Here is a 25423-nt window from a genome sequence, read left to right as displayed (position 1 = left end):
CTTTCTAATTTCAGGACACTCCCTCCAAAAGAAACTCCATATGAATTTGCAGTCACTCCTCATTTCCTCCTTTACTCAGCCCTTTGGAAACCGCTAATTCAATTTCATCCCTGTGGATGTACTAGTCCAGACATTTCCTATAAATGGAATCATTCAATATGTGGCCTTTTGTGATTGGCTTATTTCATTTAGTGTAATGTTTTCAAGGTTTATGTGTCTTATAGCATGCATCCGAACATCATTCCTTTTTTAAAATGCCCAAGTAATATTTTATTCTGTGGGTGTACCATATTTTGGTTTTATAGTCATCATTTGATAGACATTTGGGTTGTTTCCACTTTTTGATTATTGTGAATAATGCTGCTATGGACATTAGTATACAAATTTTTGTGTGGACATATATTTTCATTTCCCTTGGGAGTGGAATTTTTTGCTATATATATTTGTTTTGCTCTATAGTAACTCTTCCACCTTTTTAAAAATTTTTTTCTTTTAATGTTTATTTTTAACAGAGAGAGAGAGAGAGAGAGATAGCAAGCAGGGGAGGGGCAGAGAGAGAGGAAGACAGAGTCTGAAGCAGGCTCCTGAGTTGTCAGCACAGAGCCTGATAGGGGGCTCTAACTCATAAACCGCAAGATCATGACCTGAGCTGAAGTCGGATGCTTAACCCACTGAGCCACCTGGGCTCTTCCCACTACCCCCTTCTCCATCATTTTTCAAGTATACCATTTCCAGTGATTTCTAATGTCAAAGGATTATCAGTAACAAGAACATGAACCCTGGATTCAGACCTTGGCTGCAATTCTTACCCTCCCACTTACTTGCTGTGTGACCTTGGGTTTTAAACTCTTTGAGGCTAAATCAACTATAAAATGGGAATAATATCTACCTTAAAGAGTGATTGTAAAGGTAAAGGTAATTAGCACGATAATTACTTAGCACATACCACTAATTGTTAATTATGTCTTCTCCTCCCAGTATGTTTATCCTTGCTTCTCACAGTGTAACCAAAAGACCAGCAGCTACAGCATCACCTGAGAGCTTGTTAAGAAATGCACAGGGTGCCCGGGTGGCTCAGTCGGTTAAGCATCTGACTTTAACTCAGGTCACGATCTCGCGGTCTGTGAGTTCAAGCCCTGCGTCAGGCTCTGGGCTGATGGCTCGGAGCCTGGAGCCTGCCTAAGATTCCGTGTCTCCCTCTTTCTCTGCCCCTCCCCCGTTCATGCTCTGTCTCCCTCTGTCTCAAAAATAAATAAACGTTAAAAAAAAAAAAAAAGAGCCTCTTAAAAAAAAAGAAGAAATGCACAATCTCCATCCCAAAAATGCTGAATAAAAATTTGCATATTAACAAGATCCCAGGTGATTCACATGCACTGTAAAGTCTGAAAAGCAGTGATCTTGACAACAGACTATCTTTCAAATTTTTCTTCCTGATTAATATTTCAATCTGAAAGTGTGAAAAAGTTGAGCAAAGGTGAGTTTAATCAGTATTTCAGTGTAAATAATTTTAAATGAAAATTAAAACAATGTTTTGTGGGATAACGACAGTTGACAAGTCAGTATAAAGGGGGAAGAATAATTCTTGGAGTAATTATGATATGTATAATATTGCAAATGGCATGCTCAAAAGGTGAGTTAACCAGGACCCTTACCAGTTGAGAACCTTTTTAAACTCCTCATTTAGTTGTTTTTCTTAGGACATTATCTTAATTTTCAGAAAAACTAATATGATAAATATTTCAATAAATATACATTGTATAAATCCTTCATAATCCAGCATTTCTTTATAGTTTTACATTTTCATTTTCTCATCTTTTTGAGCTACCATATGAAAACCATTAAGACTGCATATACACAGGTGGCATTACCGTGTGATTTGCAGATGACTGAAGTATAAAGCATTATGACTTATACTAGTCAAAAGGGAATTGCTCTGGGGCACCTGGGTGTTGCGCTCTGTTAAGCATCTGATTCTTCATTTTGGCTCAGGTCATTATCTCACTGTTCCTGAGTTCAAGACCCACATTGGGTTTGGCGCTGACAGGGTGCCTGCTTGGGATTTTCTCTCTCTTTCTAAACAAACTTAAAAAAAAAACTGGTCAGACAATAAAATGTTCGCAAGAATGCAGAGAAATTGAAATCCTCAAACATTGCTGATGAGAATGTGAAAAGATAGAGGAATCACTTTGGAAAATAGTTTGGTACCTCAAAAAAAACCCCAAAAACAGGGGTGCCTGGGTGGCTCAGTTAAGTGTCTGACTTCGGCTCATGTCATGATCTTGCACGGTTTGTTAGTTTGAGACCCGTGTTGGGCTCTGTGCTGATAGTTCTGAGCCTGGAACCTGCTTCAGATTCTGTGTCTCCCTCTCTCTCTGCTCCTCCCCTGTCACGTTCTGTCTCTCTTTCTGTCAAGAGTAAAAAAACAAAAAAACAAAAAAAACAACAAAAAAAACCATTAAAAAAAAAAAGAAAATGATCACAGCGCCTGGGTCACTCAATCAGTTAAGTGTCCACCTTCAGCTCAGGTCACAAGTTCACGGGTTCGAGCCCCACTTCCTGCTCTGTGGTGACAGCTCAGAGGCTCAGAGCCTGGAGCCTGTGTCGGATTCTATGTCTCCCTCTCTCTCTCTGCCCTTCCCTTGCTCCTGTTCTCTCTCAAAAATAGACATTAAAACAATTTTAAAAAATGAGGCGCCTGGGTAGCTCAGTCAGTTAAGCGTCCAACTTCGGCTCAGGTCATGATCTCATGGTTTGTGAGTTCAAGCTTGGAGTCGGGCTCTGTGCTGACAGCTCAGAGCCTGGAGCCTGCTTTGAATTCTGTGTCTCTCCCTCTCTCTGCCCCTCTCCTACTCACACTCTGTCTCTCAAAATAAATAAATAAATAAACATTAAAAAAAAAAAAAGAAAGCAAATTAAAAAATGATCAGTAAGGAAAGAAAGTACTTTGTTGACTTCCAATTTTTAAAGTTATTTAGAATTTTCAGAATTAGAAAATAGCACTCCTTCTTGCCCTAATGAACTTTATTTTTACAAGAAGTACCAAATATTTAAATAATTGGTGTTTTTTGGTTTTTAATCTACTTCAATCTGTAATGTGAAATGTAACCAAAGTCTCACTATTAATTGTATGAGACTAATTTTAAGAGCAATTTATAATAGCAAAAATTGAATAAATTTTTTTTTTTTTTTTTTTTTTTAATGTTTATTTCTGAGACAGAGAGAGACAGAGCAAGAGTAGGGGAGGGGCAGAGAGAGAGGGAGACACAGAATCATAAGCAGGCTCCAGGCTCCGAGCTGTCAGCACAGAGCCCGACGCGGGGCTCAAACTCACAAACCGTGGGATCGTGACCTGAGCCGAAGTCGGTTGCTCAACTGACTGAGCCACCCAGGTGCCCCTGAATAAAAATATTTTAAAGCAAGAGAGAATGAAATATTTCAAATGAATTTGTTTTTTTGTGTTAATTAAATGCAGAGGACTTAACTCATCTGTGTTGCCTCTAAAATTTTTAACCTGTTGTTTTTGTAGAATCAGCGAGCCTCAGTGAACATGATGGTTGGTGACTTGAGTTTGATATCACCTGAACTGAAAATGGGAAAGCCTGCTTCTCCAAGTTCTGACTTGTATGCTTATGGCTGCCTTTTATTATGGGTATGTAATTTTTTATTGTAATAGATTAGTTTCATATATATATATATATGTATATATATATATATACACATATGTGTACATATGTACAAACATATGTACATATATGTATATATATGTATATACATATACATATATATGTATATGTGTATATATATACATATACATATATATGTACAAACACATTTGTATGTGCTTAAGTATATAAAGTGATAATTTTATAGTGGTTTTGCTCAACATATTGCTCTGGATGAAAAGCAGTGGTAGATTTTTAGAAGAAAAATTAGAAAAATTTAGTAGAAAATTGTTCTTTTCTTTTTTTTACAGTTTTTTCAAAAACTATTCATATACTTCCTGTCACCTATTGTATACTTTCTACAATTTGCTTGATATATATTTTACATATTATGCTATTGTTTTACCTTTCTTTAAGGCAAGATTAACAGTGAAGATAATTTTGTCCTATATTAATCTGTAAGCAGTTCCTGCATATGTGGAAAGTAAATGTTAAATGAGCCTTGAGTAAGTGTTCCTGTTTTCATTATAAACCAAATAGCTGTTTTTTAATCCATGGCTTAAACCTATTCTTTCCTGTGAATTTTGAGGGATTGGTATTAACAAGGGAGGAATATGTTTTTACTTCTTTTTTTTGTTTTTCTTTTTTTATATTTTTCTGTTTTTATTTCTTTTGCTTAACATTGTTCTGGAGGTTCTAGCCCAGGGGTCAGCAAAATTTTCTATAAAGGGCCAGATGGTAAATATTTTAGGCTATGTGAGTCATATAGTCTCTGCTGCTCCATAAGGTAGCCATAAAATATGTAAATGAATGAATGGCTCTGTTGCAATAAATAAATAAATAAGTAAGTAAAACTTTATTTATGGAATTGAAGTTTGAATTTCATATAATTTTAATGTGTCATGAAATAGTATTCTTTTTTTTTTCAAGTTTATTTTTGAGAGAGAGAGAGAGTGAGCAGGGATTGGGGCAGAGAGAGAGAGAGAGAGAGAGAGAGAATCCCAAGCAGGCTCTGCACTGCCAGCCTGGAGCCTGATATGGGGCTTGAACTCACGAACTGGGAGATCATGACCTGAGCTGAAATCAAGAGTTGGATGCTTAACTGACTGAGCCACCTAGGTGCCTCGAAATAGTATTCTTTTCTTTTCTTTATTTTACTTTTTAAATGTTTATTTAAAAACTGAGAATAAACTGAGGGTTGATGGGGGTGGGAGGAAAGGGAGGGTGGATGATGGGCACTGAGGAGGGCACCTGTTGGGATGAGCACTGGGTGTTGTATGGAAACCAATTTGACAATAAATTTCATATTAAAAAAATAAATAAAATGTTTATTTATTTATTTTGGGAGGGAAAGAGCATGAAGGCAGGGGAGGGGCAGAGAGAGAGAGAGAGAGGAGAGAGAGAATCTCAAGCAGGCTCTGTGTTAGTGCAGAGCCTAATGTGGGTTTTTATCTCATGACTGTGAGATCATGACCTGAGCTGAAATCGAGTTGGGTGCTTAACTAACTGAGCCACCCAGACACTCCTAATTTTCTATTAAACACTTAAAAATGTGAAAACCATTCTTGGCATGTAGGCTGTATAAGAAATAAGCAGTGGCATAAATTTGGTGTGCAAGTGAGAGTTTGCTGATCCTAGTTTTAGCCAGTATAATAAGACTACAAAAACAAATGAAATGCATACAGTTTAAAAATGGAGAAGTAAAGCTGTTTTTATTCAAAAATGACATGATTAATTATGTACAGTCTTGAGGAATGTACTTAAGAGCTACTACGACTAACCAGTAAGTTTAGCAAGGTTGCAGGATGTAGTCAGCATGATAATTAACTGTATTTCTCTATACTAGCAACCAACAATAGGAAATTGAAATTAAAATCATTTACATAGGTATCAAAAATACGGAGTTTTTAGGGATAAACATGACAAAAGATATGTAAGACCTATACCCTGAAAACTATGATATATTGAGCAAAATTAAATAAGACGTAAATAAATGGAGAGTTGCATCATGGTCATGGACTGAAGACTCAATGTTGTATGGATGTGAATTCTTTTTTTTTAATGTTTATTTTTGAGAGAGAGAGAGAGAGAAGAGAAGAGAAGAGGAGAGAGTGTATGTGTGTGGGAGAGGGGCAGAGAGAGAGGGAAACACAGAATCTGAAGCAGGCTCCAGGCTGAGCTGTCAGCACAGAGCCTGATGTGGGGCTTGAACTCATGGACTGTGAGATCATGACCTGAGCCAAATTCGGACACTCAACTGACTGAGCCACCCAGGTACCTCTGGATGTGAATTCTTAAATAAGTCTATGGATTCAATACAATTTTAGCAAAAATGCTTCTGGGCCTTTTTTTTTTGAAAAATTGTTTTGATGTTTATATTTGAGAAAGAGAGACAGAGTATGAGCAGGGGAGAGGCAGAGAGAGGGAGACACAGAATCTGAAGCAGGCTCCAGGCTCTGAGCTGTCAGCAAAGAGCCCAGCATGGGGCTCAAATTCACAAACCACGAGATCATGACCTGAGCCAAAGTTGGTGCTTAACTGACTTATAAAATATTTTATATAAATTATACCTGGATGTCAATTACTGCCTCAGTGTATTTCTTCTTATTCTGTACTTCTCCGTCAGCCTAAAAATATGGTTAAGTCTGGTGTATCACAAAAACAAAACGGGTGCCTGGGTGGCTCAGTCAGTTAAGTGTTGGGCTTCAGCTCAGGTGATGAAGTTGCACTTTGTGAGTTGAAGCCCCATGTCAGGCTCTGTGCTGACAGCTCAAGGCCTGGAGCCTGCTTCAGATTCTGTGTCTCCCTCTCTCTCTGCCCCTCCCAGGCTCGTTCTCTCTCTCTCAGAAATAAACATTAAAAAATTTCAAAACAAAAAATCCGCAGTAATTAATTAATTAATTAATTTATTTATTTTAATGTTTATTTTGAGAGAGAGGGAGAGAGTGCAAGCAGGGCAGGGGCAAAGAAAGCCAAATACGAAGCCATCATGGTCATAGACTGAAGACTCAATGTTGTGTGGGTGTGTGAATTATTTCTTTTTTTTTTAATGTTTATTTTTGAGAGAGAGGGAGAGAGAGAGAGAGAGAGGAGGGAGGGAGTATGTGTGTGGGGAGCGGCAGAGAGAGAGGGAGACACCGAATCTGAAGCAGGCTCCAGGCTTTGAGCTGTCAGCACAGAGCCAAACATGGGGCTTGAACTACCAAATGGTGAGATCATATGACCTGAGCTGAAATCGGCAGCTTAACCAACTGAGCCACCCAGGTGCCCCCACGGTAATTTCTTTACTCATTGTTTTCTATGGCACATCTTCTGAGTTCCTTTTACCTTTGTGACTGGGCATTTCCTTTACTCTTCTTTAATGCATGTTAAGTGTTAGTGCCCCCACCATTTTTCCTTACATTCTACTAAAATTTTCACTGTATAGCCTTTCCTTGGGTTTTCTTATTTACTCTCATAGTGTCTGGTACCATTTATTTGTTAGTAGCTCCCACATTTATGACAGTAACCCAGTTCTCTGGCCAGAGTTTCCAGTAGTGTGTACATTCCTGCTGCATAACATCATCTTAATTTACTAGATACCTTATATTGTTCCAGAAAGGACACAAGGCAATTCATTCACAGAAGTACTTTAAAATAGAACAAGACATGATAAATTGAAAGTAGATAAGAAAGAGAGGGTGTGAACATAAAATCAAACCATGAATGAGAGTACTACCAAATATCCACCACTGAAACCTGTTTAGTACTGCTGATACACAATTCATGTGTTGCCATTCTTTTCTTATAGCAGACACTGCAAAATGATCATGGTCATGTTCATTGGGCTCAGATATGACCTGAAAATAGCACTCAAAAGGATTAGTACTGATTGAAAAACAAGCCTTTTTTCTATCCTTGATGAATACATTTTCTATGGATAAGCCACTTAGGATAGCTCTAATCTTTCTTCTAGCAATTATAAGAAAGGAAATCTAGTCTGTCATACAAACCATTATCCCTAAGATCAAAGTGGGCCAGTTAGGACAACCACAACTATTAGTTTTTGTTTTGTTGTGGAAATTTTTACTCAGAAACAAAGAATCATGAAACTCTTTATACTCTTCAACCAGATTCACTATTGTCAACATTTAATTACCAAGCTATTCTTAGGGATAAGACTAGAGGCCCTTATAAAAACAACATTTTACATTGCTAACCCTATGTCCTGAGTTACGTGATACTTAAAAAACAAAAATAGGTAACACTTATTGAGTACTTACTATGTATCAGTTACTTTGCATGTATTTATCCAACCTAATTCTTGCAGTGGCCTTTTGTAGTAGACTCTGGGTCTGGAGTTCTCTCTTGTCCAGCAAGAGAGTGGATGCAGGATTGAAATGAGAGAGAGGCTAATGTCCAGGAGGAGACAAGAGCCTGAGTAAGGGTCCTTGCTCCATTTTTACTAGGATCAGAAGACTTATAAGCATGATGGGCATGCACAAAGAGGCAATTAAACTGTGAACATTAACTCATAGGTGTGAGGGAAAGGGGGTTTTGAAGATATGTGGTATTAGGGGTTTTGGTCAGTAAAAACATATTAGGGGTTTGGGTCAATAAAAAACAAAGTCCTGATGCCAGGCAGATGGTTGTTTACAGCAGGCATGAAGTACCCCATCTGTTTATCTTAGCTAGCCTAGGGGATAAGACAGAGCATGCTACATCAGGGTCAACAAGGCATCTATCTTTTGCTAATTAGCTCCACTCTGGGCAACTTTGCCCTGCTGCTGTCTATAGCCCTGTTTAACTATTTACCTATTTTGGTCCTTCCTTCCTGTGAAAGCAGCTTTCTGCTATTGTGCTAAATTGGGGGGTGCTTCCTCCCTGAATACCTAATCTTGTTTACCCAGTCTTGGGTATTTTCATCCTGAGATTTCCTGTTCCTATACCTTTGTCCTATATTGGGGGCCCTTGCCCTGTTTACCTAATCTTGTTTATCTAATTTTGGATGCGTACATCCTGTGTCTTTCTATTTCTTTATGGCTTGTTGACCCATCGGTGCAAGCTCAGGGAATTCCTAAGCTTATTCCCCACAGGCTTATGAGTGAGGAAACTGAGGCAAAGAGAAATTAGATGATTTGTCTAGGATCCCATGGCTGCTAAGAGGTGGAACCAAGATTCAAACCCAGCCAGTCTGTCTCCAGAATGTGCACTCTTTACTACTATCCCATTTCACCCAACTTTCCCCCAATAGCCTTTTCCAGTCATCTGAGCCAACAACTTGTGTTCTACTTTGATTCTTCCATCTCCCTCATCTTGCCTTCTAGTTAATCATGCCTTGGCATTTTTACCTGTTATGAATTCTCAAAATTTTCTAATTATCTCTTAGATCAGTGTGCTAGTTCATGCTAATAAGAGGCTAATTAGCTTCTTAGTAAGAGGCTTGTTAGAAGATAAGCCTTTGTTAAATAACAAAATGTCAACTGAATAAATTTTAAAGATCTGTTAGCTTTATTAATCAATTCATGGATCTGGCAATATCCCGTCTAGTAAGTAGAAGCGAGCTCCAAAGGACTATAGAAAAGGAAAGGTTTTTAAAGGTAAAGTGGAAGTAGAATAAAAGGAATCATTTGCAAAAAATCCATTGTTTTAGGCAAGATCATTCTCCTAAGGGGAACAAAGGGGATTTGTCAGTAAATTTCCTAGTGCTGACCAGGAAATTCCTATGTTGATTGGCTAGAGGTTACATTCCTGGGGGGAGGTTGAAACTGAAGTTAAGTTAGATATTAATAAGTCTTGGTTTACTGACTTGGGAGCTTAACTTGAGTGATACCATTTTTGGGCCTGTAGTTTTCTTTTTATTAACTTCTTATAATCTGCAATTTTCTTTGCTTTGATGCTGGATAGAATGTAGTTTTGAGGACTCAGTTAGGGTTCAGTCAGGAAAACAGAAGCCATGCTTTACTTCACTTCTAAAGAGTTTTAATACAGGAAATTGAAGCTTTTGTTGAAAGGTGTAGGATAACAGAGGTAAGGGAAATAGTAATCTATTTCAGCCTGTAGCACTTGAACCACATGGTTCTTAAGAGTTTGTCTGGATGCTCCTGGGAATCTCAGGAGTCAGTAAGCAAATCTTACCTGCCGTTTCATTTTGTTTTATGTATGTTTTAACTTCCTTTGAGATTTCTTCTTGACCATGAATTATTTAGAACTGTGGTATTTAGTTTTCGTGTGTTCAGACATTTTCTTACTGTATTTCTGTATTTCTACTTTGATTTAATAGTGGCCAAAGAGCGTAATCTATGTGATACCATCCTTGAACATTGGTTGAGGTTTGTTTTATTGCTAGGATATGGTCTATGTTGGTGAATATTTCTTGAGATCTTGAAAAAAAAATGTGTATTCTGTTATTGGGTGGAATTTACTATACATATACATGTAAATTACATCTCGTTAATTATGTTCTTCATATCTTTTTATCCTTATTGTTTTTCTATCTAGTAGTTTCATTAGTTTTTGAGAGAGCTGCTGAAGCCTGCAACTCTAATTTGAATTTGTGTATTTCTCCTTTCAACTTTACCATTTCTGCTTCCTATATCTTAAGATCTTATTGTTTGGTGTGTACATATTAGGATTGTAATGTCTTTCTGGTGTATTGATCCTTTTATCATTATGTAACATCCTTCTTTGTACTGATTTTCTCTGCTCTAACATCTACTTTATCTTATAATTAATATGACCATCTCTTTGTTTTTAAAATTAATTTTGTGTGGTATTTTTTTTTTTACCATCCATTTATTTTAAAACTGTGTTGAATTTGAAGTCAATTTCTTGTAAATATGGTTGTACATACTATTGCATTGTGTTTTATATTTGCTAAGTCTTTGCTTTTTAATTGAGGTAGTAGATACTTATGGTGATTTAAGAAATATTTTTAAAACATGGGAATTTTCTAGTTAACACTAGGAAATTTTATTTTTTTAATTGAAATGTAGTTGACTTACAATATTATATTAGTTTCAGGTGCACAATATAATGATTCAGCATTTATATATACACATTATGAAGTGAATCTAGTTGCCATCTGTCACCATATAAAGTTGCTGAATTATTACTAACCATATGCCCTATGTTTTCCATTGCATCCCAATGTCTTGTTTATTTTATAACTGAAAGTTTCTATCTTTTAATCCCTTTCTCATCTTTTGTCCATCTCCCCCAAATTCCACCCCTTTAACAATCACCAGATTATTCTCTGTATCTATGCGTCTATTTTGTTTGTTTTTTAGATTCCACATTGAAGTGAAATCATATGGTATTTGTCTTTCTCTGTCTGACTTTCCTTTAGTATAATACTCTCTAGGTCAATTTATGTTGTTGTAACACTTAAGGTGATTATTGATACTTTGGGGGTAAATCTATCATTTTATTATTTGTTTTGTTTTTTTTCTTCTGTTTCTTATTTATTGATTTTTCTTGCCTTCCTTTGGGTTACTTGAATATTTTTTAAGAGTTGATCTTGATTTATTATGGTGTTTTTGAGTGTATTGCCTTCTGTAGTTTTCTTAGTTGTTAGTATGGATATTATATGTATGTGTCTTATTACATTCTACTGGTATCAGTGTTTCAACACTTTGAGTGAAGTGTAGAAGCCTTTTGTTTAGGTTCCTTTGCCCTCCTACTTTTAACCAGCATTGTCTTGAATGTGAGATAGTGTAATACAATCAGTCATTGTATATGATTTAGGAAACTTATGGTGAGAGGGATAGTCTTTGGTATTCCCTCATATTTCTGTTCTTTCCATTGTTACTCCTTCCTGATGCTCCAATATTCATTTTTCTTTTAAATGTTTATTTAATTTATTGAGAGAGAGAGAGAGAGAGAGAGAATATGAATGAATCCCAAGCAGGCTGTGCATCGCAGAGCGTGTTGCAGGACTCAGTTCCATGAACTGTGAGATCATGACCTGAGCCAAAACCAAGAGTTGGATGCTCAACCAACTGAGCCACCCAGGTGCTGCACCCCGTACTTTTTTCAAAATTTATTTCCTTTTTGGTTGAAGTACTTCCTTTAGCCAGTCTTTAAGAGTATGTCTTCTGGTGACATATTCTTTTAGTTTCCCTTCATCGGAGAGCATTTTGATTTCACCTTTTTTCCCGATGGATAGTTTTGCTGGATATAGAATTTGTGGTTGAAAGTTCTTTTATCGGGTGAAAGATGTGCCACTTCCTTCTGGTTTCCATGGTTTCACATAAGAAATGCTCTGTTATTCAAATTGATATTTCTCAGTAGGTAATGTTTTTCTTCGGTTGCTTTCAAGATTATTTTGTTTTGTTTTTAGTTTTCAGAAGTTTCATTAATTTGAGTTTATCCTATTTGAGTCACATTTTTTTTGTTTTTGTTTTTTTTATGTGGGGGCCTTAAGACACCCTGTCACTCTCACTCCTCCCATCCCAGGGTCTCTAATCAGTTTATTTTCCTCTTTTGACCTTTTGGAGATTGCCTTTGGTTGTTATGTTATTTGAAACATAGTTTTACTTAATGGTGAGAAGCAGGAATAAACCAGAAGTCCTTTTGCTCATTAAAAAAAAAAATATTTATTTTTGAGAGCGAGAGAGAGAGGAGGGAGGGAGGGAGGGAGGGAAGGAGAGAGAGAGAGAGAGAGCGAGAGAGAGAGAGAGAGAGAGAGAGAGAGAACAAGCAGGGGAGGGGCAGAGAGAGAGGAGGACAAAGGATCCATGCTTACAGCAGAGAGCCCAGTGTGGGGCCCAAACTGTGAACTGTGAAATCATGACGTAAGCCAAAGTTGGATGCTTAACTGACTGAGCCACCCAGGCACCCTGTCTTTTTGCTCATTTTTAAATTACAGTGTGTGGAACTTATTTGGGTATGGATTTAAATAAACTTTATATAAGTAAAGTAACTTATGATATTTATGAGATGATTAAAAATTTGAAAACTAGGGGTGCCTGGCTGGCTCATTGGGTAGAACATGTAACTCTTGATTGGGGTTGTTAAGTTTGAGCCCCATGTTGGGTATAGAGATTACTCAAAAATAAAATCTTAAAAAAATTGAAAATGATATTTTATACAGGCATATCTAGTTTCATTGTGCTTCACTTTATTGCATTTTGCAGATGCTTCATTTTTTACAAATTGAAAGTTTGTGGCAACCCTGTGTCAAGCATTTGTTGGTGCCGTTTTTCCAACAGCATTTGTCTATGTAATGTCTGTGTCACATTTTGGTAACTTTCATAATATTTCAGGCTTTTTTGATTATTATTAAATTCATTATGGTGATCTGTGATCAGTGATTATGACTCACTGAAGCTTAGATGATGGTTAGCATTTTCTAACAGTAGGTATTTTTTAATATATATATATATATATATATATATATATATATATGGTTTTTCTTTTAGGCATAATGCTATTGTACACTTAATAAACTACAGTATGATATAAATGTAACTTTTATGTGCACTGGGAAAGCAAAAGATTCATTTGACTTGCTTTATTGTGATATTTGTTTTATTGCAGTGGTCTAGATCCACATCCATAATATCTCTGAGGTATGCCTGTATTAAAGAATTACTAAAAAAAATTTACTGATTTTTAATGTGATAATATTGTGTCACAGTAAAAGACTTTATCTTTTAGAAATATGTACTAAAATATTTACAGATGAAATTATGAGACATATAGGATTTACCTCAAAAACAATATATATGGGTTTGTGCATAGGGTAAAAGTGATCATTGGTTGATGGTTGTTGGTGCTGGGTGAAATAAATAGGATTTGGAATACTTTGGGTATGAAAGAAATTCTCCATATGTAAGAGTTTTAAAAGTTTAACACGTGTTTCTTGAATTATATAGGTTAAGTATTAGGGAGGAAAGAAACATGCTTAATTTATTTGTACTTAATGTATACAACCAACATGATATAAACTGCTGAGTTTTAATATATTTACTCAAAAGGTGATGAAGTATTGAAATTGCATGTAGTTTATTCATCAAATCTGATTGATACTTGAGGAGCCCCAGGAACTGTTATCTGTGAACAAGTAGTTATTAACATGAAAGTGTTTTTATTCTTTAAAAGATAATGTGTGTCCTTTGAGTGAGCCCTTCTTTTTTCTGCAGAATCTGAAGAGTTCCAGATTTGACTGGGTTGTAAGGATTAATGTTTTGTTACATTGGGAATTTATTTGTTCTCATTTTCTTTAACAGCTTTCTGTTCAAAATCAGAAATTTGAGACAAATGAAGATGGAATCCCAAAAGTGGATCAGTTTCATTTGGTATGTGGTCTTTTTATCATTTACTGGTTGGAAACATATGCTGTAGGTGTAGCAGTAATGTAAAATGTAAATATTTGAAAATGCCCTCTACTTTTTTGTAAGAATGCAAAACAGCATTCACAATAAAGAAATACTGAAAAAATTCAAATGCCTTGTTTACACTACTGCCAGAGAATTATTGCTAGAAAATACTGCTAGATTGTCCATTTTCCACACAAATTATATAAATAATATAAGTAATAATTAAAAATAGTCTTTATGGTATCTTTCAAGATCATATTATATTAAAATTAATGTTTTACTACTTTTTATAAGTATCTAACTTTATCTTTTCTTTGTCGTATGTTTATCATTCATATTGCTTTGCCATTTATGCTGTATTCAGCCAACGTACGTTTTTTGAGTATCTATTTTACCCTGGGAATTGAACTAGATCCTAGATTACCAGGATTGCAGCATTGAATAAATGGATAATTTAGAAATGTGAACAAGTGAACAACCAAGATCCCTAAGAAGGGTACTAAGAAAGTACTTTGGAGAAAGATAATTTTTAATTCTGCAGAGAAAGGGAGAGGGAAGGGGTAGGTAGAAAATGCCACCCAAGTAATTTGAGGAGAATCTTCAACATTGAATTAGGAGTTTACAAGAGGTAGAATGAGATGATGGTAGCCTAGGTAAAGATAATAACCTGCACTAAGACATTAAAATATTAAGTTCTTTTGAAAGGGAATAGTCCAGTATGACTAGATATTAATAGGTTATAAATATGACAGTAAATGAGTTTATGGAGGTATGATAATCAAACTCTAAAAGTTCTTATGCCATTTTTAAAACATTTACAGTTTATTTATTTTGGGAGAGAGAACAGAGTGAGGACAAGCAGGGGAGGGGCAGAAAGAGGAGGGAGAAAGAGGATCCTAAGCAATCTCCATGCTCTCAGCACAGAGCCTGATATGGGGCTCAAATTCATGAGCTGTGAGATCACGACCTGAGCTGAAAAAATCGAGTTTGACGCTCAACTGACTGAGCCACCCAGGTGCCCTTCTCATGTCATTAAAAAAATACTTATTTAAAATATTTTACAACTATTTTTATGACTTTATTTTATTAAAGAGAAGTTTTAGGTTCACAGCAAAATTGAGAGGAAGGTACACAGATTTCCCATATACCCCCTCCTCTCACATATACATAGTCCATTAGCATCCCCCACCAGAGTGGTCCATTTGTTATAGTTGATAACCTGCATTGACAAACCATTATCACCTAACGTCTGTAGTTTACATTAGGGTTCCCTGGCATTGTGTATCCCTATGGGTTTGGACAAGTGTATAATGACATGTATTCACCATTATAGTATCCTACAAAGTATTTACACTGCCCTAAAAATCACCTGTGTTTTGCCTGCTCTAAACCCCTGGTACCATCAATCTTTTTATTGTCTCCAGGGTTTTGCTTTTTTTAAAATGTCATGTAGTTGGAATCATACAGTATGTAGCCTGTCCAGACTGGCTTTTTCCCACTTAGTAATATGCATTTAAGGTTCTTCCAGGTCTTTTCATGGCTTAATAGCTCATTTCTTGTTAGTGCTGAATGATACCTCATTTTCTGAATGTACCACAGTTTATTTACCTATTTACCTACTGAAGATCATTTGGGTTTTGTGTAGGTTTTAACAGTTATGAATAAATATCCATGTGCAGGTTTTGTGTGGACATAAATTTTCATTCCCTTGGGTCAGTACCAAGGAGCACAGTTGCTGGATTGTATGGTAAGAATGTTTAGTTTTGTTAGTGCCAAACTGTCTTCTAAGGTGGCTGTACCATCTTGCGTTACCATTCCTATTGCTCCACATCCTTGCTAGCTAGCATTTGGTATTGTTAGTATTCTAGATATATAGTGGTATCTTGTTTTTATTTTACATTTTTCTGAGACATGATCTGGAACATTTTTTTCATATGCTGATTTGCCATCTGTGTATATCTTCTTTGGTGAGGTGTCTGGCAAGGTTTTTGGCCCATCTTAAGTCATGTTGTTTTCTTATTGTTGACTTTTAAGAAATCTTTGTATATTTTAAAACACAGTCCTTTATCAGAAATGTCTTTTGCAAATATTGTCTCATAATTTGTGGCTTGTCTTCTAATTTTCTTGACAGTGTCTTTTGCAGAGCAGAAATTTTTAATTTTAATTTTAATGAAATCCAGTTTATCAGTTTCTTCTTTCATGGCATTTGGCCTTGTATCTAGAAGTCATCGCCAAACCCAACTTCATCAAGGTTTTCTCCTATGTTATGTATGGGAGTTTTTAGTTTTGCCTTTCACATTTAGATCTGTGATCTGTTTTGGGTTAATTTTTTGTGAAGAGTGTAGGGTCTGTGTCTTGATTCATATGGATGTCTAGTTTCAGTGCCATTTGTTGAAAAGACTATCTTCATTGTATTGCCTTTTCTATTTTGTCAGAAATTAGTTGACTATAATTAACAGGTCTGTTTTTATTCATTGATCTATTTGTTTATTCTTTAGCTGATACCACAAAGTCTTCTTGATTAGTGTAGCTTTATAGTAAGTCTTGAAGTTGGTAATGTCAGTCCTTTAACTTTGTTCTTCAATATTGTGTTAGCTATTCTGGGTCTTATTGCCTCTCCATGTAAGCTTCAGAATCACTTTGTTCATATCCACAAAATAACTTTCTGGGAATTTGATTGAGATTGCATTGAATCTATAGATCAAGTTGGAGAGAATTGATACCTTGACAGTATTGAGTCTTCTTATCCATGAACATGGAATATCTCTCCATTTATTTAGTTCTTTAATTTCTTTCATCAGAGTTTTGCACTTTTCCTCATATAGATCTTATACCTTTTTTGTTAGATTTATATGTAAATATTTTTTTGTGTGTGCATTGTGTTTTTAAATTCAAATTCCACTTATTCATTGCTGTATATAGGAAAGTGACTTTTGTATGTTAACTTTATATGTGACAACATTTCTATAGTCACTAGTTCTAGGAGTCTTTTTTCTGGTGCTTTCAGATTTTCTAATACAGTTGTTATCTGTCTATGAACAAAAACAGTTTTATTTCTTCCTTCCAGATAACATGATCTCATGCCATTTTGATTGTGTGGACTGCAGTGAAGGAACGCATACAGTTTTATTTAACTCTGTAGTCCTTTAACTTATTTGGCCACAGAAATACTGTATTTTGTAACATCTAATATCCCATGAAGTTAGCATTTATTTTTTTATTTTTTATTTATTTATTTATTTATTTATTTAAAAAAAAATTTTTTTTCAACGTTTTTTATTTATTTTTGGGACAGAGAGAGACAGAGCATGAACGGGGAAGGGGCAGAGAGAGAGGGAGACACACAGAATTGGAAACAGGCTCCAGGCTCCGAGCCATCAGCCCAGAGCCTGACGCGGGGCTCGAACTCACAGACCGCGAGATCGTGACCTGGCTGAAGTCGGACGCTTAACCGACTGCGCCACCCAGGCGCCCCATGAAGTTAGCATTTAAAAAACAATCATTAGAAATGATTACTAAGGAGCTTTCCACACTTCTTGGATAGTAGTAAAAAACATTGGAGACAATTTTTGGGAGACTATGAAATATTTTATTACACTTACTGGCTATAGTATAGAAATGGGATAACAAAGTTGATAATGTCTTACACTTTTAAAAAACCTATGATACAAATTTCTTGCCATTAGAAAAATACCAGTACTGCTATGTTAGAGGTTACAGCTTCCCCCAAAGTGAACACTTGAAACTCCTCTTTTAGGCTTAATATAAAAATTACACTGCAACAAATTATCCTGAAATTTAGTGATTTAACACACATTTACTGTCCTATTGTTTGTGAGTCAGGAATCTGAGCATGGCTTCTTTGGGTTCTCTGCTTCAGGGTCTTTCACAGGCTGCAATTGAGTTATCTTCTAGGCTGTAGTAGTCATCTTTTTAAAAAAAAATTTTTTTTAACGTTTTATTTTTGAGACCGGGAGAGACAGAGCATGAACAGGGGAGGGTCAGAGAGAGGGAGACACAGAATCTGAAACAGGCTCCAGGCTTTGAGCTGTCAGCACAGAGCCTGACGCAGGGCTCGAACTCATGGACTGCAAGATCATGACCTGAGCCGAAGTCGGTCGCTTAACCGACTGAGCCACCCAGGCACCCCTGTAGTAATCATCTTAATGCTCAGCTGAGGAAGATCTACTTTTTTTTTTTTTTTAATTTTTTAATGTTTATTTATTTTTGACACAGAGAGAGAGCATGAACGGGGGAGGGTCAGAGAGAGGGAGACACAGAATCTGAAACAGGCTCCAGGCTCTGAGCTGTCAGCACAGAGCCCGATGCGGGGCTCGAACTCACAGACCGCGAGATCATGACCTGAGCCGAAGTCGACCGCTTAACCGACTGAGCCACCCAGGCGCCCCAAGGAAGATCTACTTTTAAGCTCACATGATTGTTGATAGACTTCAGTTCCCCTCTAGCTGACCAGCAGTTGCCCTCAATTTTTGCCATATTTCCATCATGGCAGCTTGTTTCATCAAAGTGTATGAGCAGAGAAAGTAGTAGACAGAGTCTGTTAGCTAGACTGAAGTCACAGTTTTTCATAACCAACTCACTATGTCAATCCTACACTCAGCGGGAAGGGATTGTATAAGGACATGAATACCAGGAAGGAGAAATCATTGGGGAACATCTTAGAAGTTTGCCTACCGCAGGTTGTAATCCATTAGCTGTGTGCTAGGCACTCTGCTAGGTGTATACATAAAGAAGGTGAATAAATAGAAGTCTTTATTTAATGTGGGTAGCTACTTGTGGAAATCAAATTAGAAGAATACTTGGCTTGTGTAGTGTTTGCTTGTGTGATCTGAGGCAGCTGTTAGTGCTGGGAATGGGGCTGTCTTTATGTTTTGCAATCACACGTAGTTATCAAACAAATGAGGGAACTGTAGTCTAGACCTTACAGGGGCGATATCACAAGTGGAGAGAAATGGAATTATGTAACTGACAGAGGTATTAGAGGATAATTAATTCACTAGTTTCTAGCCCTCAGAAGAATTTCTTCAGTAATAGATCCAACAGATGGCCTTCAGCCTCTGCTTAAGTTCAGAGCAGTTCATTCTCTGTTGTACAGCTCTTATGTTGATTTCAAGGTAGTTCCTTAATATATCTTATGTATGATAAAATATTCAAAAGTTACGAAAAGAAGCACATCTCTATCATTATGTACCTCAGCCATCCAGAAGCACCATTGTTATTGTGAATCTTCCCAGAAAAGTCTAGGTATGTATCTATCCTTTTAAAAATAGATTATTGTGGGGTGCCTCAGTGGTTCAGTCAGTTGAGCATCTGACTCTTGATTTTGGCTCACAATTTGTGAGTTCGAGACCCACGTTGGGCTCTGTGCTGATGGCACAGAGTCTGCTTGGGATTCTCTCTATCCCTGTCTCTTTGCCCTTTTCCTGTTTGTACTCGCTCACTTTCTCTCAAGATAAATAAGCATTAAAAAAATAAAAGTAGATTATTGTTTCATTAAGTTTTTAAAAAATTATATTTAATCTGTAGCTCAGTAAGGGCAGGGACTTTGTGTTGTGCATCGTTGTATCCCTAGTGTCCATAGCAGTGTTTGAGATATAGTAAAACCTTATTAAATATTTTTTGAATGAATGAATCTTTTCTATTGTGGTAAATGTTCTTCATCTGCCATTTTTTGGACTCACTTTTTCCTCTGTTTCCCCTCTGTATTTTTAATCTCTCTGGAATCCATTTTTGTATATATTCAGTAAGGTTCTAATTGTATCTTTTTATATGTGGATAGATAATTGACCCAGCACCATTTATTCAAGTGTCATTCTGTCCCCACTGATGAATGATGCCACTCTGTTCTGTGCCAAATTTCCATGTACTCATGAATCCTGGGCTCTATTCTGTTCTTTGGCTTGTTTATTGATCCTTGTGCCAACACTATGCAGTTACATGGTAACTAGTGAATTAATTATCCTGTAATACCTCTGTCAGTTACACAGTAACAGTTAAGAGGCCGTTTGTTGTTTTGTCTCTCTTTTTCTTCTGCTCGTTTGTTTTGTTTCTTAAATTCCACACATGGGTGAAATCATATGGTATTTGTCTTTCTCTGACTGAGCATTTCTTATTTCACTTAGCATTATACTCTCTAGGTCCAACCATGTTGTTGCAGATGGCAGGATTTCATTCTTTTTTATGGCTGAATAATATTTGTATTGTTATTGTGTGTGTGTGTGTGTGTGTGTGTGTGTGTGTGTGTGTCTGTGTACGTACCCACATTTTCTATATCTTTTGATCTATGGGTAGACACTTGGGCTGCTTCCATAATTTACACCACATTTTCTTCATCTGTTGATGTACACTTAGGTTGTTTCTATATCTTGGCTATTATAAAATAATACTGCAGCGAACATCTTTTTGGGTTAGTGTTTTTAGTTTTGGGCTATTATAGTTCTGGGCTATTATAAAATAATACTGCAGTGTATATCTTTTTGGGTTAGTGTTTTTGTTTTCTTCAAATAAATACCCAGAAGTGGAATTTCTGGATCATATGGTAGTTCTATTTAAAATTTTTTTTGGAACCTCCATACTGTCTTCCACAGTGGCTGTACCAGCTTACCTTCCCAGCAATGTTTTTTTATTTTTTTTATTAGAAAAATTTCTTTTAATGTTTATTTATTTTTGAGAGACAGAGTCAGAGTGCTAGTAGGAGAGGGACAGAGAGAGAGGGAGACACAGAATCTGAAACAGGCTCCATGCTCTGAGTCGTTAGCACAGAGCCTGATATGGGACTCAAACCCATGAACCATGAGATCACGGACCTGACCTGAAGTTGGACATTCAACCGACTGAGACACCCAGGTTCCCCCCACCCAGAAATAATTCTTCAAGGTCATGTTTTAGTTTCTTAATTTTCTCAAATATATTTATATATATGTATTTTTTCTGATCAAGATCTCAGCAAGATCAACTTGTATTTGGTTAATATATCTATTAAATTTCCTGTGATCTGTAAAGTTTCCTCACACCCACATCCTTTTCTACATGCCATTTATTTGGTGAAGAAACTTTAATTTCACATTTTGGAATTGATTGATTACATCTTTATGGTATTACTTCATATTTCCCCTTTCTCCAGTTAAAAAAAAAAAAACTTGTAGATATGGAGACATAATTAATTCAGATTCAGTTTTTAAAAATTTTTTTTAACATTTATTTATTTGTTGAGAGTGAGGGAGACAGAGCATGAGTGGGGGAGGGGCAGAGAGAGAGGGAGACATAGAATCCGTAGCAGGCTCCAGGCTCCGAGCTGTCAGCACAGGGCCCGACACAGGGGGGACTGTGAGATCATGACCTGAGCTGAACTTGGACGCTTAATTGATTGAGCCACCCAGGCGCCCCTCAGATTCAGTTTTTACACCAAGTATGTATTATAGGTGGTGCTTTCCACATCTGTTGTATCATGTGAGGGGTGTCATAAGGTGTCAGGTGTCACAGTAAGAGTGATCAATGGGTTCAGCCTAATCCATGCATTAATTAATTTTTCCATTTACTGCCTAATAGTTTTAGCATTAATTGATGATTGTAGTATAGATATTTTGTTTTATTGAAGAATGGTGATTTTTCAGTTCTGTTACTGCATCTGTGTTTATTAATTGGAATCCTTCTGTAAAAATAAACTTTGTCTCACCAGATATTGGGTTACCCTAAATTTTACTTCATTCAGTAATTTCAGGGAAAGCAATTTTAACAATAGTGAGTTGGTGTCTTTGTAGCTCCAGAAGACATCAGTCAGATTTCAAAATTTTGTTTTAAATATTTTAAAATCGTAATAGATTTAAACATAGTTTCATGTGTCTCATTTAATTTTAAGTCAATTTTTTGCTCACATTGTCCCATTTTTTGGAGAATGTTATTTAAGATGCATCCTGTGGCTTTTGTCACAGATCTGTCTTTTATAAATTGATTTTTGCATGATACTATGTACCTAATTATCTCCTACAATCCTTATCCAATAACTGGATTGGTCAATTTTCCAAGGAATCCTGAATCCTTTTAGTTGGAAATTTGGAGACAAAGATATGGGTTTAAAGGTTGCTCATTGTTATTGGATCTTTTCAAAAGGCAGTGCATATTTTTTTTTAGAAAAATAAAAATGAGGGGCGCCTGACTCGGTTGAGTGTCTGACTTTGGCTTCAGGTCATGATCTCACAGTTTGTGAGTTCGAGCCCCACATTGGGCTCTGACAGCCCAGAGCCTGCTTTGGATCCTCTGTCTCATCCACTTCTGTCCTCCCCACCAGTAAATAAACATCAAAAAAAATTTTTTTTAAAAAAAAGAAAAGTAAAAATGAATACATTGTATAAGTTTTTCCAAGTCAAATTCAAGATTATAGACATTTTACTTAAATTTAAATCTCCTCTTCCTTTTACACTAATTATCTTAATATTTATGATATTAGCAGTTACATAATAGCTTTATTCTACAACAAATGTAATAGTTTAGTAATAACAATGATATTATTAGAGATACTTAAGGTTCTTGGATATAGTTTTTAACATTTCTTGGTAGGTTTTTCTATTTGTTCTTAGGATAAATCTCATTAGAATTTTATCCCACTAAGATCGTAAAATCAAAATACATGTCTTAAAGTTACTTGAATTATTTTCTATATGATTATATCATCAGATACATAGTTAATTTTGGTTTTGATTTTTTAAAACATTTATTTATTTAATTTAATTTAATTTAATTTAATTTAATTTAATTTAATTTATTTTTGAGAGGGAGAGAGAGAACCAGCAGAGGAAGGGCAAAGAGAGGGGGGACAGAGGATCTGAAGAGGGCTCTGTACTTATAGCAGAGAGATGGATGCGGGGCTCAAACTCGTGAACCAAACCATGAGATCATGACCTGAGCTGAAGTTGGATGCTTAATTGACTGAGCTACTCAGGTGCCCCTAAGTTTGAGTTTTAGAGAGATGGTTTTTGTATTTGTTCTTTAATTGTGTTTTAAGATTTAGTGAAATTTAGTAATCCATGAGAGGGAAAAGCTTAAGGAAGAATTTTTTGTTTGCCATTACTTTTGGGAGTTGAGTAATATTTTCCTAGTACTTATATAATTTTATTTTTTACATTTAGATTTTTGATACATTTGGAATTATCCTTTGGTGTGAGGAATAGATCTGATCTTCTCTTTTTCCATGGGGTATCCCTTTGTCCCAGTGCCTTTTATTAAAAAGTTATATCCTCCCTTCAAATGCCATTGTTTTGCATACTAAAATTTCATTTGTGCTGGAGTTTTAGTTTTTCTAATTTGTTTCATTGGTTTTTTTTTTTTCATATTTCAGTGTTATATTCTTTTAATTAACAGATTTTTACCTTTTAATACTTGGGAGGGCTAATTTCTTCCTCATTGCTATTTTTTTTATTAGAGCTTTCATGTCACTTTTTGCTTATTGTTTTTCTAAAAGATCTTTACAGTTAACTAAATCTAGTTCCAAAAAAATGATTATATTTTTTTAGAATCATATAAGGTTTATAAATTAACTTAGGGAAAATTGACACATTTGTGATGAGAGTCTTTTTCCAAAATCCTGATATGATTTTCTACTTGTTTTAAATCTACTTTTGTGGTTTTCACAAGCATGTGCTAATTTTTTCTCATTTAGATTTTGTAATTTTTAGTTTATATCTGTTGAAGATTCTGTCTTTAAATATTTTAAAAAACATTCTGTAGAGTGCAATGTGGGCATTGTCAATCATAAATTTAGCAGGTGTTTACTGAGTATCTGCTATATCCCTACCACTGTGCTAGGGGATGTGTTGGGGATGAAGTGATATACTAAAATTTCTGATCTTGAGGATCTTAGAGTCTAATGAGGACAGTAGCAATAAATAGGTGATTTTTATTCAGTGTGAAATATGTTCTGTTAGGAGTCATCATAGAGAGGAAAAAAGACATACCCAGATGCTTTGTCAGGTGGAAATAATGGAAGAGCAGTTTTATAGTGTTGTTTAAATTGATAATACAAATAACTTTGAAATAGTGATACCTAATAAATTCTGGCTCCCATGATGATGATGATATAAAAATTGAAAAAAAAATGAGAATGATGACAATGGTAGTGGTGGTTGAAGAGTTCCTAGAGGTGATAACCTCAAAACTGAAACCAGAGACAGTTGATCAGTAAAGGAGATTACCCTTCCAGACAGAGCTTCAGTGTAATAATTTCATAGTGTCAAACTCTGACCAGTGCCCTAAAAAAAGGGAAAAGGAATAGTCTTAAAATACTCTTTTTTGGAATCTCACTTGTTTTTGAGATATTTCAGCTGTGATTCTCTTTCCTATTACAGTTTTTCCTTGTAATTCAATGCCATTGTTTTATTATAGGAGTAATAATTCCTTTCCAATAAAAATAAATTGAATTTTGTAGAAATCGTAAAAAATCTAAATAGGAAAAATTGATTTTAGCTTTGTGTTATTGATTAAAAGTATTTTTGCATTGGATCCTCCTTCCTTATAGAGGTTTGTCTTTTTGTTTTGATTTTACTTTTGTTTTGTAACCTGTCTTTTTCCTTGCAGGATGATAATGTCAAATCCCTCCTCTATAGCTTGATCTATTGTAGAAGTTCAATGACTGCTGAGCAGGTTTGGAATGCTGAATGTTTCTTGGTGCCAAAGGGGAAATCACCTCCAAACCCAGAAAAAGATACTGAATATACCCAATATAAAGAGGAAGAAGAATTAAAGACAGAGAACTTGAATAAATATAAGGAAAAGACAAGAAATGGTGAAGCCAACTTTGATTGATAGATTAGTATTTTTTTGTTGTTGCAGATGTTCCTTTTAAAACTGTTTAGTTAAATAAACAGAAAAAATCTAGAAGTGTTCTGGAGCTAGTTAGGTTGTGTCTAGTATTCCAGTTGTGAAAAATAAAAGATGTTTGGCTATACAAAAAATTGTATACTTTGAAATTTCATTTAACTGGAGTTGTTATGGAAGGATTTTTTGTCTGTGGTTACTTTTTGAAATTGCATAATTAGACTATGATACTTACAATAGAAAAGTTATTAGATTTTTGGACAAATCATATGCAGATTTTCAGTTATATGAGCCAGCTAATGGTGAAAGGTGATACATTCAACAAATGATAATTGGTTTTGTGCTCAGTTCTGGAGATATAAAGGTAATTAAAACATTGTCTGTACACTTATAAAGCACACAGTCTATTGAGAAAGTCAGAGATACAAATGAATCTTCATACTACAATGTGGAATATCCAGTGATAGCTCTGTACAGAGCTTTATGGGAATGCACAGGAGGGATACTTACACTGTGGAAGAGGGATGTCATGGAAGGCATTCTGGAAGAGGTAGTACCTTAGTGAAATGTTAAAGAATGAGTAATAAAGTTGAAGGAGGGGCAAGAGTATTTTAATTGGCAGAGAAAACA

The 25423-nt window shown here is 35.6% G+C and overlaps 1 protein-coding gene across 4 annotated transcripts in view; it reads left to right on the top strand.

Moving 5' to 3' along the window:
• The window catches only part of STK31 (serine/threonine kinase 31), a 76486-nt gene extending 51541 nt beyond the window's left edge, over window positions 1-24945 (top strand). For all 4 annotated transcript variants that reach the window (XM_058724813.1, XM_058724809.1, XM_058724810.1 and 1 more), the window contains 3 exons: window positions 3527-3649; window positions 13874-13942; window positions 24554-24945. In XM_058724813.1, the coding sequence (XP_058580796.1) occupies window positions 3527-3649; window positions 13874-13942; window positions 24554-24781 (420 nt within the window). In that variant the 3' untranslated portion in view covers window positions 24782-24945. The remainder of the gene's footprint in view (window positions 1-3526; window positions 3650-13873; window positions 13943-24553) is intronic.
• The last annotated feature ends 478 nt before the right edge of the window (window positions 24946-25423 follow it).

This window comes from Neofelis nebulosa, chromosome 4 (genome assembly GCF_028018385.1).
Source record: "Neofelis nebulosa isolate mNeoNeb1 chromosome 4, mNeoNeb1.pri, whole genome shotgun sequence".
NCBI lineage: Eukaryota > Metazoa > Chordata > Mammalia > Carnivora > Felidae > Neofelis > Neofelis nebulosa.
This window is presented reverse-complemented; position numbering and strand designations above follow the sequence as displayed.